Consider the following 16,711-nt stretch of genomic DNA (forward strand, 5'->3'; position numbering starts at 1 on the left):
TAGTTGGGTCACCCCTATGTCTTGAATTTGGGGGGGAAAAATCATATTTTATTTATCACTACAGAAGGGTTCAGTGAGTGCGCATATGAAACTGGTGGGTTCGGTACCTCAAAAAAGGTTAAGAACCACTGCTCTACACTATTTAAGATAAAAGTTTGTATCTGTAAAATGCAACAGTTATACTATTAAGAAATTATACAAACATAATACATATATTTTTGCTGTTTTTCATTGAATTTAATAAAACCCTGACAATTTCCTGGCACGTTGCACAACTGAAGGTCTCATCAATATTTGTGATTATAGAAAAGAGACGGGAACAAAGAAAGCATCACTAATTCGAATGCAGACTCCATTTGAAGGCACATGCATTCATYATCAACTACCTTCACTTTAATTATATATTAATTCAAAAAAATGTCAGAGGCATCAGAAATGTTCAGAATCACATTTTTATTTCAAAATGATTTTTTCCCCTCAGCCATTAGGCTAACTGCATTTAGATTTTGTTTATTCCATTAAAACCTTAAGAGAGACTCATTTGAAATGTAAAAAATATATAATGATACTGACAAAAAGAATCTTCAAAATAACGTTATGGTGATGATTTTTGGGGACTATATTTTTCCTTAAAGACTTTTTTTTTCTTGCTTGATGCTTTCCACAGTTCCTAGAAATTTCACTAAACAAAAATCTAACTTGGCATTAGAGCRRCCATTGCACATCCACTCTCACTGCGCCGCCTCCTCTGCGACTTTGAGAAGTGCAGATCGGATATGGTACAGTAGCTGCCACCGTGTAAACGCCCCGACTTTCATAATGCCCTACATGACTGTTTTAAAGGAATTTCATCTCACCGTGTAAGTCTGATCCAACAATCTCTTGAGCATTCACTCGTGTGGAATCTGTAAAACGCTGCAGAACTGGTCACGAACCGGCACAAAGCCTCTTTTATCCCACTGAGCAAACCAATGTATTGCAAATGCTGCTGTAAAGCACATAACTTACATCTGTGCTTCAAAAACTTTAGAGTYCAATGACTGAAAGCAAGTTGTGTAGTATATGCTTCCTTKACTAGTTTAATGGGTTTTCTTCCATCAGTGGGGTCATGCCTTTACCTGATAATATGAAACTTTATTTTATCTAAACTACAACATGACGAACTCTAAATTGATGAGAAGAAATAAGTTTATTAGGGCACTTTAGCTTTTTGTAAASCATTTCTATTTAAATGCTCCTCTGCTACTATTTCTGCACATAACTTTGAAGCCTAAACATAGACTGGTAAAGAAAACCAAGATTTTTTWATTTTTATTATTACTACCATGTAGAAATGCAAAAAGTGTACATACGCAGCAATTGTTTTTATCTTAACCTCGCCAATCTCTTTCTGTCTTTTTCAGGATGGCATGGGGAACCTGCGAGTTACCAAAGAAGGGATCCGACTGGAGGGTGTGTCCGAATTTTTGTTGCCCTTATACGTCAAAGAGATCCAGTCTCGAAGGGTGAGAGTGCATGTCAGTGTGTCTCTGCTTTGCAGTCTGAATCAYTGCCYGTCTAATGAGTTTCTCGGTGTGAATGCAGCGCCATGTTTCCCAGTCAGATGCATCAGTTATTGTCTGAATGTGTCCTTGGTCTGATCATTGAAGGACTGTGTTCTCATGTTCATACTCTTTTGTTAAAACCGCTTTAAAAAGCACAAAGCTGATGKTTGTCACAATACTTTTCATAACTATGCATTGTTATAACACTGCCTTGGATCTATTCTGTATCCCCATTCATCACAATGAGAATTGTTGTTGGTCTAGGAAGAAAAGACAACAACCACAGCAAACAGCTCTTTATTTCAGATGACTTCTGCAACAGTGTACATGTTCACAAGTCGTTTGCTGTATGTTTGTATTGTCTGTTTTTATGCCATGTTTATGAGCTAGGAAATAACTTCACTGGTCCAATTAATCCATCCGATCATTYACTACGTTTGCCAAATATTAGTTTTGAATGAATCACTTTTGTTGACTCTTAACGTGTGTCTACCCCCTCCCTCGTTGTCAACCCACCCAAAGATAAGACTCCACTACACCTGTAAATGTGTGCTGTAGCACCAAGTAGCAGAAAATCTTTGAAGTCCTGTACATTGGGAGATGGGACCTTCATCACTCAGGCTCATACTACAGATGTAGGACTGGATTGAGTACCTGGAGGGAACATCAACATCTTGAATGTGTTATGCTTCTTAAACCACTTTTGAACCATTTTTGCTTGGTGGTGCATTTGTCCTGCGGAGTCCAAAGCCTCTTCAGTGTTGTTGAGATAATGATGGATTCCCCCATCATGGCGAGGTTAACTGGCAACCTGTCCTATTAGGTGAAAGGATGCCATTTGCAAGGTTACACACACACACACCCACACACACACCCCCACCCACCAATCCAGCCGAGTCCAAAGCCATGAATGGTGTACAAGGTTTGCAACAATGGTTAGGTCAAAGTAACGTGCACCAATCGTTGGCCAATCATTGTCCAGCTGACGATTAGCTAAAACATCACACTGCCTCTGACGTCTTGCCGTTTTCTCACGTGGCACCTTCTTCCATTGTTCAGTTCTCTGGTTCACTTGGTCACGTCCTCATTATTGGCTCTGTTGTTGATGTCTGGTCTRCAATTATGCAACAGGCTGCCATGCCCCAGGTAATCTGATACCCGTTACGTCAGGAACAGCAATGATCCGTTTGAGCTAAAGCAGCACCTCTGTTGAATCGGACCAAATGGGTCAGCCTTTGCTCCCCACATGCATCAATGAGCCTTCACCAGCCGTGCGTCTTTCCTTAGCCCATTTGTTATGGATACTGACCGCCAAAGGCTCAAACATCCCACAACAACTTCAGTTACGGAGATGTTCTGACCCAGTTGTGCAGCAAACCCAGTTTCTTCCTGGTCAGGCTCTTTGCTTTTCCTCATTTTATCTGCTCCTGACACGTCAACATTGAAGAGAAAATGTTCACTTGCAGCTCAACTCTGCTCACTTTCTAACAGGTGCCATGACAAAGAAGTAATCTGTGTTATTCATTTTGCCTGCCATAATTGTTTGCCTGCATTTTTCTGCGTTTCCCAATTTACAGTAAAGATTTTCTGGTTTCATCTGCGCTGTCTGTGAGCAGACAGTAGCTGATAGACCAATTTACAACACAGCCCTCCTGCTCTGTTTTGATTTAAACATAATACTGTAACACACTTTAGAGATGTCTTGCAGAAAAGATCATCTCTCTGTAGGAAAGTGCCACAAACTACAGCTTCCTGGTCTGCCATTTAAAGATTTGAGAATAACATGCGCACAGTTGATGAAAAATAATCTCAGAAAGAGGGTGTAGAGAGAAACGTGCTTCAAACCGAATGGGTCTTAGTGGAGTTTTCAGATGAGGATGAAATGAAGAGTAAAGAGGCAGAAGTAGACAGGAAACGCCTCAAGTCTGGTTGTTTCAGAGAAAGACATCTTGTTAAAACACTATATATCAGTCTGTGTTTTGGCAAAACACAGTTGTGAGTAAACTAGCAATGAACAACTGAAGAGTCTTTAGTCATCTGAAAAGAACACACCATGGAGAAATGTTAAAATGATTTGTAACTGGATTCACAGTCTTGCTCTTGCGAGTAAATTGCACGGAGAGCTTAAATAAAAACCCTATCAAACACGTGAACAAAAGAGAAATGTTATAAAAGCAAGGACTGGTGGCCTGTCTAAGGTTTACCCCACATTGCTTTTCCTCTTCTTTTTTTATTTGGTTCTGGATCCTGTGATTCTAACCAAGATTAAGGATTTAAAACCATGGCATTCTGCTTATGAAGCATAGCATAAATCAGATTTTTATTGCCTTACGAGGCAACAACAAAAAAAGCAATTTACTTGTGGATGTGCTCTAACAGTAATTGCTAGATTTTTGTAAAGATTTCTAAGACTTTTTAAACCAATTCTTCTAAATCTCACTAGCCTTGCCACCCCTACGGAAACTTTAGGCATCTCACAAAATTCAAACGTGACCCTTAGCATCTTAGTGGGACTTTAATATTAAGATGATGAAGCGTAAGCCGACATTAGCCTGATTTATTATTTGAAAGAAAACAACAGGAACCACTTTTTGTGAAAAAGGTTTTTAGTATGCGAGTGCTGCTTAAGCAGCAGCAGCACTCACCAAAATGAAAAGCTTTCTAATTTTTGAGAAAATAAGTTCTAGAAGAGTGGGTGAAAATGCGATGAGACATCTTAGGTATGTCTCACTCACACATATTAGATGCAGATGTAGATTTTATGTAATCGAGGCCATCCTGAAGGAAAGCCATGTGGAAGGAAATGGAACATTGTGACTCCCAGTGAGAGATGAATTCAGAACACTGAGTAAAACAAGCACACAAACACACACACACACGCACACACACACACTAACAACAGCGACACAGTGAGAAATTGGCTAGGTGGGTTGAAAGAGATGAGGCGTAAGGATGAGAGATAATTGTGGGGAGAGAGGCGTGGGTAAAAAAAAAAGGGGGTCAAAAGAAAGTAAGTGTTAGGAAAACATGAAAGTAGAAGGAGGGGAAAAAAGGGTTTTCTGTTTCAGAATGCTTTTTAAAATGAGGGCAATGAGTCCAAAATTTGCTTCAGCTCTGAAAAGTTTTTTATTTCATACTGTGTTGTATCTTACCGGATGTTACCTACATGCACCACAAAATTCTAGAACAATGTCATTTGGAGTGATGGGGTCAAAGGTGAGACGTTTGACCGTAATGCATTTTTCTATTTGGTGAAAACCAAACGCAGTACGTTACCACACACACCTCCTTTAGAGCCTCTGGCCTTCAATATCTCTCACATTGTTTAAGAAAATAAACTAATTGTACATGTGTGAAGTTTTCATACAAATGAATTCGCACAATCCACTTCTGAGCATTTGTTTTAAACATACAATACCTCTAGGGGGCAGTGTGAGGTAAAACCTTTTTCAGCCAATCAGATTACTTCAAAAACAGCCATAACTTCCTGTTTGGAGTTTAAAATGTGGCTATATTGGGACACAGTACTTCCAACACAGTACAAACAGAGTTTTTATTTAATCTCAACTTTGGTAGAATTTTTCATCAATAATCTTTTTTTAGTGATATTAAATAGAGTTTTAATGTCGATGAAAGAGTACGTGTTTCCTGAGAGGATAACTGTGGAGTGAAGGACACATCAGCCTGATTTCTGTCATTTGATGTCATAGAAAAAATAGCTTCACTTTGACTCGAACAGATGATGTTTTGTTTTCAAATATCCTTTATTGATTCTCTCTTTTTTTTGAGAAATGTATTGATAGCTGTGGTACAAAACCTTGTACAGTCATCAAATTTGAACACACAAAACTGAACGGAGGTAAAACGGATAACATTTGTGCAAAGCAGAAATAAGATACAACAAATGAATAATGCCATTTAAGAGAAGTCTATGACGACAAAATATATTATCCACAAATATACATGAATAGGAAAGTCTTTTTGAGAATATTTATCGTAGTCACATTATCGTGTTTTACTTTGAAGAAAAAAAAATTCTCTCAAAAGCAACCGTCAGGAAAACGCCAACTTCAAATGAGCAAGATAACAGTCCAGACAGATGGTTCCTAATCATGTTGGGTAATTTTAGGAGGAGGATAATTCCATTCACCCCCCAGTGGGCATTTATTTAGATCTTAAATAAGTGTTTCATTCAGCATTTTTATCATTCTGCCTTCTTCCTTTTGAAAGCACATGCTAAGATCTGTGTGGAATAGTGTTTGAAGGTTGGCTGAGATGCAAGTCAGACTATTTCATTTTATTTTTTTCTTAGCTCCTCTCTATCTTATCCTCTGGTTTCACGCCCACCAAGGTCTTTCTTCAGCGATGCGCATAATTGCACACATACACACGCAAACACTGGCTCTTGCCACTGAGCCTCATAATTGTCCCCACAGGGACCCTGTGACAACCTGTTGCCACCACAGGAGGCACAAAGACAACTTCAATTATTCTGGTCTCTTGCTGTCTCTCCGTCTTTTTGATTTGACTTTTTTTTTTAATGTCCCTTTTTTTTCCCTTCTGTCATTAGACCTTTTTTACCTCCATCCCCTGTATTTCTCTACTTCTCTGTCTGGTGGCGATTCCGGTTGCCTGAAGTCGAGCTGACTTTGTGCTGCACACAACTCTAGTAAAGAACACCATATGCATGGACACAAGAGCAGAAGTGGTACAAGATATGGAAAATTTACAAAGTAAAACATTCATTCTTCTTCACTTTAACCCCTGCATGGTCTCCCGTTTTTGTTATGACATTGAGCCAGTCGTAACAATGTTTTGGTGAGGAAAAGTGCCTGATGACAAAATGAAAGAATTTCTTTTCTTTTTTTCTCTACTCTGCCAAAGAGTGTTCTCGTTATGAGGCTGGATGAAGAAGAGAGCTGCATGAACATTATCTGTGCCGTTTGTCAGTTTCAGATTGATAGGCCTCTCACTCTCCCTCATTCGTTCTCATCCCGTCTCCTCTGGGGATCTGAGCTAGCTGAAACTTCTCCGACTCTGTTGCTGTAATTGAATAGCAGACAGTTCTAACATTAGGCCGTCGCCGCCTTGGCAAACCGTATTGATTTTGACTTTGCGGGAGTGTAAACAATCTAGATGGAACAGATGCACACTCTTTTTTTTACAGGTTATCATTCCACTGCTGCTGCTCAAGAGCGTCCTTGTAAATGTTCAGTCGTAACATAAGTTACAGTATCTACCACGTTTGTATAAAACAACTTGAAGCKTTCCAAGACTTTGAAACGAACAATRTTATGTTTCGAGCAGAAGTCGGTCAACATAGCAGCTAAAGGCCCGTCTCATATTGGCTATTGATTAGGCACAAGCTTACCGCCGGATAAACGCCAAACAGCAGTACGCAAAACGACACCGATGAGGCTCGAACACAACATTTTGTGAAAATGAGTGACTCTGTTTAATCCTGAAACGCGGATCAACCTCCTTTCCTCACCAATGCTAAATTGCGCCTCTATATGACTTCAGTTTGAAATTTTCAACAGAGAAACGGACATAAAGTGACTTCAAAACAACATGCAGGACCAGTCAATATTTACCTCTGGGTAAAATCTGTTCAATTAAAGATCACAAGTCATTTTTCAAAGTCAGTCGAGTTTCACGCCTGCGATGAAATTAACATTCACACAACAAATAAACAAATAAATTCTTAAGCCTAATTTGTGTTCATTTGTTAAATTTAGTACATAAAAAGTATTTATTACATTTTGGGTGTTATTTTAGAAAGTAAGGTCTGTTTATCCCACAAAACATTTAGAATCAYGTAAATATCAGTTAATGTTGAATGTCTGAAATATAGGGCTTTTATTTTAGAAGGTTTTTTTTGTTTTTAAGTTTTAGGATTTGCAATATTAATTGGTAATCATTTAATAAGTCTTCTCTTCARAGCTAAGCAGTGCACATGCTCTAAAACGTGATAAATGATCGAATACAGAGCGAGACTCTGTGTTGACAAACATCACAAAGAACCCAATACTTATTCTGCATCACATGACCAACAGTCATTTCCATGAACAATACTTAAACTAGACAACATTCATCATTTACTCAAATGAGATGCACTGAGGGGGTTATTTTCAACTTGGATTATATGAGATAGTTTAAGATATTTAAGTCCCAGATCTTGAGTTTTTAGATGGAAAGTCTAAATCAAGCCTGAAGTCTTTGCTTTTGCACTAGAGATCCCAAATCTGCTAATTTCCCATTTAGCATCAAAACTTTGACTGGTTGAAAGGTCTGTAAACCTACGAGTAATATTTTAAGTGTATTTATTGACCACATTAGTATATTATTTCAGATTATTTCCAATTCCAGCTCTGGAAAACGAATGAAGACCAGGTTTCGTTGACGTAATACTTCTTTTTCTTCTATGGGTGAAAAAAATGTTTTCAAGTCAAACTGTCAGGTAAACCAAATTTAATTGCATGTCACAAAGCTAATGCTGTCTGCTTTCCTGTCAAATAATAACCTGTTTTTTCATGCCAGCTTCTTTTATTTGTTATTGCATCAAGTAAAGAGAGCGCCGTGTTTTATTTATGCTCGGCGCACTCATTGTGTGGGTGTAAAGCTGTCCTGTCAAGKTGACGGCTTTCAGAAACAAGACGTAAAATAAAATCCAGAAATAATGTGAATTAGACATCAAAAGACAAACATTTAATGTGAATGAAATGCCGACTATTGTGGGGCGGMAATACAATTGAAAGAAATTTTGATTGAGAATGATTCATTTGCAAATTTACTCTAATTTGAGCCCCTCAGTTTATCACTGTGGTGCAAAATCACTTGACAGCTMTGTGTGACCAGGTACCCAGTGTTCATTGGATGTTGTTGGGTTGTTTACCTCAACATTTGTTAAGCAACAATGAGATTTCCCACATTTATGCAATGGATTAGCTTAAATTGAGACTTTATTTTCTGTTTACTTGGGGAGGGGGGTAAAAAAAATYATTGGTGTTATATTCTYATCCACTCTCTTGTGTAAATTCACAAGCTTCAGACTTTTTGCCTCTGTCTTTTGTTACCTTTCATTATATCCGTCTCCTACTGTTCTTTCAGTATAATGTGCCAGTCTACCTTAAAGAAGTTCAACAAATGCACAGCGTATTTGATTATGACAGCAGGCTGCCTTTAGCAGCTGATGCGCTGGGCATGGAAATCTCCCAACCATCAGGCTGTGGAAATGAATAGATGATAAAAATAAAAAAAATACTCTGTGCAGATGCATGCAGAGAGTATGCCAGATGAAATGAAAAGTCAAAGCAGCCACTGGAAATGAAGTAAAAATGACATTAAATAAAAACAGAAGAATAGAAAGTTTAACTTTCAGCAGCCTAGCAGACTTACTTATGTAATTTTACTTATGTAAAATTGACCTTTACAGGTTTACATCATGTTAKGATKTYATTCCATCATCAAATAAATTCCCGGAGTGTTGCCTTGATTATCAGATGCATGTTTGAGAAATCCTTTAATCTCCCGTGGCAACYATTCAKCTGTGRAAAAACACCTGAGTGGACCTAGCCCCGCCTTCGAGACTCGGCTCCTCCTCGGGATTCTGTGACWCTTTCTCAGCTCCTTCAGACTAGCCAGCAGTAATTAGCAAACACCTGCAGGAACTGCACATCTGCTGAGCTCATYATATGAGCTTCTTCTCAGTGAAACACTGGTGAAAAYGTTGTTAAAGAGTYCATAAAGGAGCRATGTTGTAATAACTTCCTAAAGGCAGAGTGTCAGAAAGTTTTTAAAGACATAGGCCCAATTTCAAGGTGTTAMATTTCTAAGTCAAATTCCTTTTATGGTATTTTTATAACAACTGAAGTTAMCATTGTTTCTTGAGTATGCTATGAAATGGAATTATGTGCCTTGAAAACACACATTTAAAACACACATACCCCTTTTAATAGCGGCTAAAATAAATTTTTTTAACTTAATTTTTTTAAAGAAAAAATATACTTTAAGTTTTTATACTTGGGTTTTTATTCTGTTCTTTTGCCATCCAATCTATTGCAATAAGATGTTAAAATATTAGCATTATTTTTTGCTTATTTCCATATTTGCCACCATATTTCTAAATTCTTGTGTGTCTGGTTTCTACACATGCACCAGATGGGGCCACGACCCACATAAAAATAGTCTCCATTAACATTTAACAGCATTTGTTAGAATGTCAGGAGACTCAAAGTCACTTTGGCCCTTCAAAGGAGACACGGGAACAGAGGAAACGAATAGGAATATTAATCTCTTGTTCTCAAAGATTATGCCATTCCTCTGTCCAGCTGCTGTCTCGTAGGTCACATCATGTAAAAGCCACAACAAATCCGCTCATCACAAAACTTGACTGGGGGAAAAGGCCACCTAATGCCACATCGTGTCAAGTCCAAGATTTTTTTATAAGACTGTCATTACAAGGGATAACGCTTGACCCAAACTCCAACACAATACTCTTCCTGCCTCTAAATTAGACCAGGCTGTGCCTCTACTTCCTGAGAGTTTCAGTCGTCAGATTAACTGGGGGAAGCATAGCTCCAGCTAGAACTGYTCTTTGTCAGCCTCCATTGTATGAAAACGGATGTGTTATGTAAATAGGGATACTTTGGCACTTTGAAAGAGACAAGGAATTGGAAAAATGAGACAACTACATAAATACAGCAACATAACTTGCTTTGTAACCATGCTTTTTTACACTTACAATAAAAATCTTATGATCAGGAGACGTACAAGTATTTTGATTCAACGGGACAATACTGCAATTCTCCAGGCTCGTAAATAATGGAGTAAAGAAATGACCCCCTCCATTAATTCACAGTTTAGTTGTAAAGCAATTACGACTTAATGTGGATAATAGTAAAAAGGTCAACATTAACCAAGAGAGGGGACAAAGTATTAGTAGTAAGTAGTCGGAGTAATAATGCTCTACAAAAATATGAAGCGAAACATCTGCACTAAAAATCCATTTTAGGATAGAACAACCTTTTTCTTGTCCCTCATTAATAAAGTGTATAGATAAATATCCAGCCCTACTTAAAGTCTTAATTACTTTTCTCTATTACAAACTCACAAATTAGTGATGTGACTAATTTACAGTAGACAGGAGCATATCGCCACGTGGCTGGGGCGGCTGGAGTCAAACTCACAAATTTCCAGTTGGAAGACAACCACGCTACCCTCTGGGCCTCAATTGCCCTAGAACTTATGAAATTTATTAGGATTTTTAAAGACTTTTCTCCTCCACACCAGCCTACATCTRCCCACGGGGATATCCAGGAATATGCTGACTTTAATAAACTAATTTTTGAAGAGGAACACATGCTCTCTTCCTTCGCCATAACTACTTCTGGCTCGAGGCTGCTCCTCCACATCCATAAATGCTGCACTGCTGGCATAAAGATAGTTGTAACCATTGAGTGCAAGGCCATCAGCTGTCTGCCAGCACTCTATTTAACTTCTGATTTAGTGGACACACACTGAGGGTCATCCATAGCTGGCAGACTTGTTCTAAACTACTTTAGAGGATTTTTTTTTTTTTTTGGTACAAAACTGAGTTCTTAGACTTAAAAAGTTAGCTCCCTAGTGYACTGTAATTGTCTCATCCCTCTGAGAAACTTTAAAACCCTTATKCATAATCTGTCCCCTGAAACCCACGCAAAACAAGCGCTTATAAGGACGTCTATATTTGAAGCTCATTACCCCTGCGGTCATGGATTGTGCGTGGTAATTGGCATACTGGACAGATGAGCTGATAGTTTTGTACGGACAAATTTGTTTTCTAGCCTACAGCAAAARAATTTTGCCGATACCATCAGCGAAGAAATGAGGGCAAATATTACGTAAATGGACCATCAGGACGGTGATGTTTCACATTGCAGTCAGATTTCTGTATTTTCTGAAAGCTTTTCTTGCGTTTGCTCGGTGTAATCACCTTSTCAGGCAAAGTTTAATTTAGCATGAGAATAAGACATGTTAACCACACATAGCATGAGTCACAGCATTTTGACAGGTGAGTAGAGACAAGTTAATATGGCCTAATGAAAACTGGCAGCAGTATCTACGCAGACTGTCTACTTACCGTTTCTATAAATAGTTACTGGGGGCTGGAGGTGGTTTACTTATCTACGCTCAACTATGCATCTACTAAGACAAGATATGCAGCAAATAATTTAAGACTTCATTTGGTTTTTACAAGTAAAATTAGTAGTTTTTATATTGTGCTTTTTTTTTTAATCTTCAAAATGTTTTTATGTTCTTATGCATTAATATGTCAACTCAGTGATCAATTATGTGAACTGGTGAAATCACTTCTGAATGCTGAATGTTTTAAGTGGCTCCAAATACAGTCTGTTCTACTCTTGGATTATTTTAGCTAACAATTGCTTGACCACTTGCAATTGGTCAAGCAATTGACCAATTGCTTGGTCAATTGGACTGAATTCATGGACTGAATTCAAAGCATTGAAGCCTCAGCCCAAAATGGTCAAACGTGTGTTTAAGTATAAGGATCTAAGTATGTGCTGGGAGGAGTAATTTGCTCTATGGTAGTGACGCTACATTTTAAATCCTACTTAAAGTTTATTGAAATTTTTTTAAATATAAAAAACTTTTTTTTAAAAATCTAATTTGCGCAAGTATTCACAAGTGATTTCTTGGTTTTTCTATTTTTAATAAATTTGCTTAACACTTAGAAAATATTTTTACTGTGTAGAATTATGAGAAAGTCATTTATTTAATACGATTAATGACTTGTAATACAATGACTTTAGGCCTTAAACATTTAATGTTTAAGGCGGTAACATAAATTTAAGAAAAAGAAAAAAGGGAAGCGCTGTGAATACTTTCCAGATGTGCTGTTCCTATCCAGGGTCCACCATATAAATTGTAAATGGACTGGACATACAGTATGTAGCGCTGCACTAGCATCACATCTTGGATTTCGGATTAAGTGCTTTGCCCAGGAGAGCATCGACATGCGACAAGATGAAGCTGAAATCGGACCTACGACCTTCTGATCATGAGACGACTGCTCTACACGCGCGTCTCAAATATAACATTTATGAAATATGTACTTAATAAATGSGACAGAACCACAAAAGGCACTAAATTTCTTCATSTTAATATACAAGCGACGCTCGTTGAGACACACCAACAARCTGAGAAACAGTTTGGCAGCAACTTGAACACATTGATAGATTTAACAAATCACTCGACGGCCGTTGTTTGCTCTTTTTTAAAGTACAGAGAACATTTACATACCAAAGTACACATTATRCCTGTTCTGGTATTTTACCACTCACAGGTTGTTACCCAGGAAACGTCACAATCCAGCCTGTGAAATTAATTAAAGGTGGACATTTGAATTAATTAACTGGACAGGAGAGTGGCATTATACTGCTGCAGCCTTATGACATTAAGAATCCCCTCACACATCAACATCCTCATGAACTCCGGGGGGATACATGCTTACACCAACGAGATGCACACACCCACACACACGCACAGATTAGACTTAATTACCAATGTGCAGATCATTGGGACAATGTGGATCAAGCTTAATTACATATTTCACAGCTCCAATGGGTGCATTACGTGTGCGAGTGTATGTGGAAATGGTGAGAACAACTTAACGAAAAAGCTGGCTCAGCTGGAATGATGTGGCATCTTTATTGTTGATTTTTATAATGGAACTGATTATTTCCCCACAGTAGACATCAACAAGATGAATAGGGGTTGGACAGCATGCCTGGGNAAAAAAAAAAAAAGATAAAGCACGCTAATGTCTTGTTAAATCGATGATCAAGGCTCCAACTGCACATTAAGACGCTTAAACATATTAAATCCAACTACCCAGAGACGGCACTCCTGGGCACGGCGGTTTATTTTCTGTTGTTATATGGCTGTAGGGACCAAAAACAACAAATTAGCCCCATACACTAACAAACACATCACTTATTTAACAGTCCTTGCTAATTAGCTGAATTAAAGTCGAACGTGGAATAGAGGAGCCCCCGAGGTACTTTATCACACACTGTTTSATTGGTATTCTGTTCGAACTTGCACAGTAGTTGACAGGACCAATAAACTGAAACAACTTCCCCAGTCTTTTTCAACTCCTTCACTCAATGAATCATTCATTTCTCATCCATTTGACCCAATTTAAACTAAATAAATAAACATAAGAGAGGGACCAGACGTTCAGATGTACATGGAGGTATTTACTGCTCACCTATTTGTAAACCTAGATTTAATTTTGTTTTGAAACAACTTTTCTTTTTATGCTCGTCCTACATTTAAATGTTTACTGAATTAAACTTAGGGCTTTAAAACAAATAGCAAATCATAATTTCATACTAATTAGTGAGGCATAAAACTAAAAGTTGGTCCAGGTTTGATACCATAAAGTAGATGGTAAAGAAAATACAAGTGAGCAAACCCTCTTGCTCTGGCTAACAAAAAAAACCCCCAACAACCTGAAAACAGAAAATACTGACATTACGTGTGAGCGTCAAGTCTAGACAAAAAAAATAAATAAAAGAAAAGAAAACTGTTGGTGTGGCGGGCGTCACGTAGGTAGAGCTGAGGTCTGTTTTTAGGGCCCATCAGCACGTCTGTCTGGAGGCTCTGATGATGATGAGCCATMAGTCCAGCTCATTATTACCTGACTAATTACAGTGGCTACCTCAGGCTGGCAGCCCTGTGCCTGTATTCATAATCAAAGTGAAATTAAACTATTAACTGAATTAATGGTGCACTGGTGCATGTTGTGTCAGCATACAAGAGACAGCATGATGTGTGTGTTTACGTGTGTGTGTGTGTGTGTGTGTGTGTGTGTGTGTGNTGTGGCATCTTTATTGTTGATTTTTATAATGGAACTGATTATTTCCCCACAGTAGACATCAACAAGATGAATAGGGGTTGGACAGCATGCCTGGGTTTAGGACTAATGTATGAGTTGAGTTTAGGTTAAACTGTAGAACTTAATGAAAAATAAACGGAAATGATTGCAAAGTCCCTGTGATAGAAACGCATATGTGTKTGTCTGTTTGATCACCACTTTCAATAACCAATAACCAACAATAACCAACTATCTATTGGAACAAAAACACAACATAAAACACAGTGTAGCTAATTAAGAAGAAGAAATGGGAGACATTAGTGAAACCTGTAAATGCGTGAAAGCTGAGAATTAGGTTTTTACTTTGACTGCCTTTATCAATTGTAAGAAAGAATAGTYCTTTTCCAAAAACACCACAACTCCTTTAAATTACTACTTTTTTTCTGGTCAACCAGGTAGGTGAGGAACTTTTAATCAGCAATCCCTTATCCATGCTTCACAGTGGGTTTGACAGAAGAACATTGTATCTGGGAAAGACAGATGTGTGTTCGATCTAGGAGTTTCATTTTTATTTTTATTATACATTTATTTGAAACATTCAGGTTTAAATAATTTAACTCATTTGCCTAAATCCCCTGTAAACCAGTTCAATATCAAATTTCTACATTTTTAAGGACTATTTTCAACATGTCTGTGTTGTTCTGATTAACATGAAGCCTCAAACATTGTATAAAATCTTGGGGTAAAAGAGAAAACTATAAAAACTTGGCTACAAAGCTCTCTTTAYGCAATTGAAGCCTGTACAGTGGAGACAGGGTCTGAAACTCATTGATATACCACTGCTTTATAGTTAGAAGACAGAAGAAAGRGCTAAACATCCCTAGACATTAGCAGAATATGCACACACAGACGCAGCAATACATTATGGCAAAAATAAGTTCATTGAGTGAACATGATCCACACTCATGTACTCATCATCGTCTACATTAAACTGCTATATTCTTTAAAGAGCGACTTTCACCTGCTTGGTTTATTTGCCCTGTGTTACACTGTAAATGTCCTCGCTCAGATCTTGCAGATGTAGAACAGTGTAAATGTTTGAAACAAGTAATAGAGCAGAGGAAAGTCAGATTAAGAACTGAGCACTGGATGAAGATCAAAGCAAGATACAGCAAGWGTGTAAATAAGCGTGGACTCGTCAGTGTTTTTTTTTCCTCTCTTTTCTTTTAAAGGACACTTAAAATAGAGATCAAGGAACAGCAAGGATGGGGAAAAAATCTACAGAAAGATGAAAGGAATGTGACTTTGTACTTTATATTCAGAGAATGCGTTAACTCCTCCTGCACAGACCCATCTTTCTGAGCTATCTTCTTTGCATCTGTGGACACTGTTCTCCTGAAGAACTTTTCTAACTCGGCTAAAGTTTAAACTTCAGGAATCCTTAAATAGTTTTCTGTTTGTCCTTTCTCTGCTTTAATCATTCATCTTTTTTTACAGCCTTTTATCCTCGTGCCATCATCGCAAAGTGATTCCATTCATCTCTTTGCTCAGCAACTCGCCCTGATTTATTAGTTGTTTTAGTGTTCCTTCACTTTTAGCATTTTTCCCCTGCTGTGTCTTTGGAAGTGTCATATCTTGGGTGAACTCTAATGCAGATAAATGACTTTTTATAAGTAAGGACAACCATAGGAATCTGGTTAAGTTAGATTTAATTTTTTTTTTTTTTCACATCAAAATTCTTGGTTCACTAAATTGCAAGTAACCATTTCACTGGTGCAGTAGCTGCCATTTTTTTCTCGTTTCMCAATCAAATCCAATCAAGTGCTAGCCATGTGTTAATTTTCCTTTTTAAATTGACCACAGCATTCACAGTAAATGCAAAATAAATGTATTATTAACCACAATTAAACAGAAAACRGATTAARCTGAAAATTGTCAAAATGTGACTGTTGCCCAGTACTTCGTCCCAACACGTTATGAGATGGCAATGATTTAAGACGTACTAGGCGGCCAAATCCTAAGGAGCTTCTCGACTGAAGTCTTAAAAATATAGCTTTAATATTGAACTTTCTGAAAAGTAGAAATTCTAATCTGTGAGATTCTTGTGGGGCCAGATTTACCGCTGCTATAAGATCAGAGTTTGATTGCCACGGCAGCTCAGAGACTCATTTCTTTACCTGCTCAATGTGATTTAGGATGTCTGGTCGGGAGGCAGGAGCCTGCCTACATGTTTACATATGAGATCTTTCCCAGAAAAGTCGCCAGCCCGTCACGGCGGTGACACCGA

At 37.9% G+C, this 16,711-nt stretch overlaps 1 protein-coding gene across 3 annotated transcripts in view; it reads left to right on the plus strand.

Moving 5' to 3' along the window:
* Window positions 1-16,711, plus strand: part of LOC103462454 (zeta-sarcoglycan-like) — a 295,105-nt gene that overhangs the window by 242,788 nt on the left and 35,606 nt on the right. For all 3 annotated transcript variants that reach the window (XM_017306215.1, XM_017306217.1, XM_017306219.1), the window contains exon 3: window positions 1,404-1,505. In XM_017306215.1, coding sequence (XP_017161704.1) covers window positions 1,404-1,505 — 102 coding nt within the window. The remainder of the gene's footprint in view (window positions 1-1,403; window positions 1,506-16,711) is intronic.

Source organism: Poecilia reticulata, linkage group LG1 (genome assembly GCF_000633615.1).
Source record: "Poecilia reticulata strain Guanapo linkage group LG1, Guppy_female_1.0+MT, whole genome shotgun sequence".
Classification (NCBI taxonomy): domain Eukaryota; kingdom Metazoa; phylum Chordata; class Actinopteri; order Cyprinodontiformes; family Poeciliidae; genus Poecilia; species Poecilia reticulata.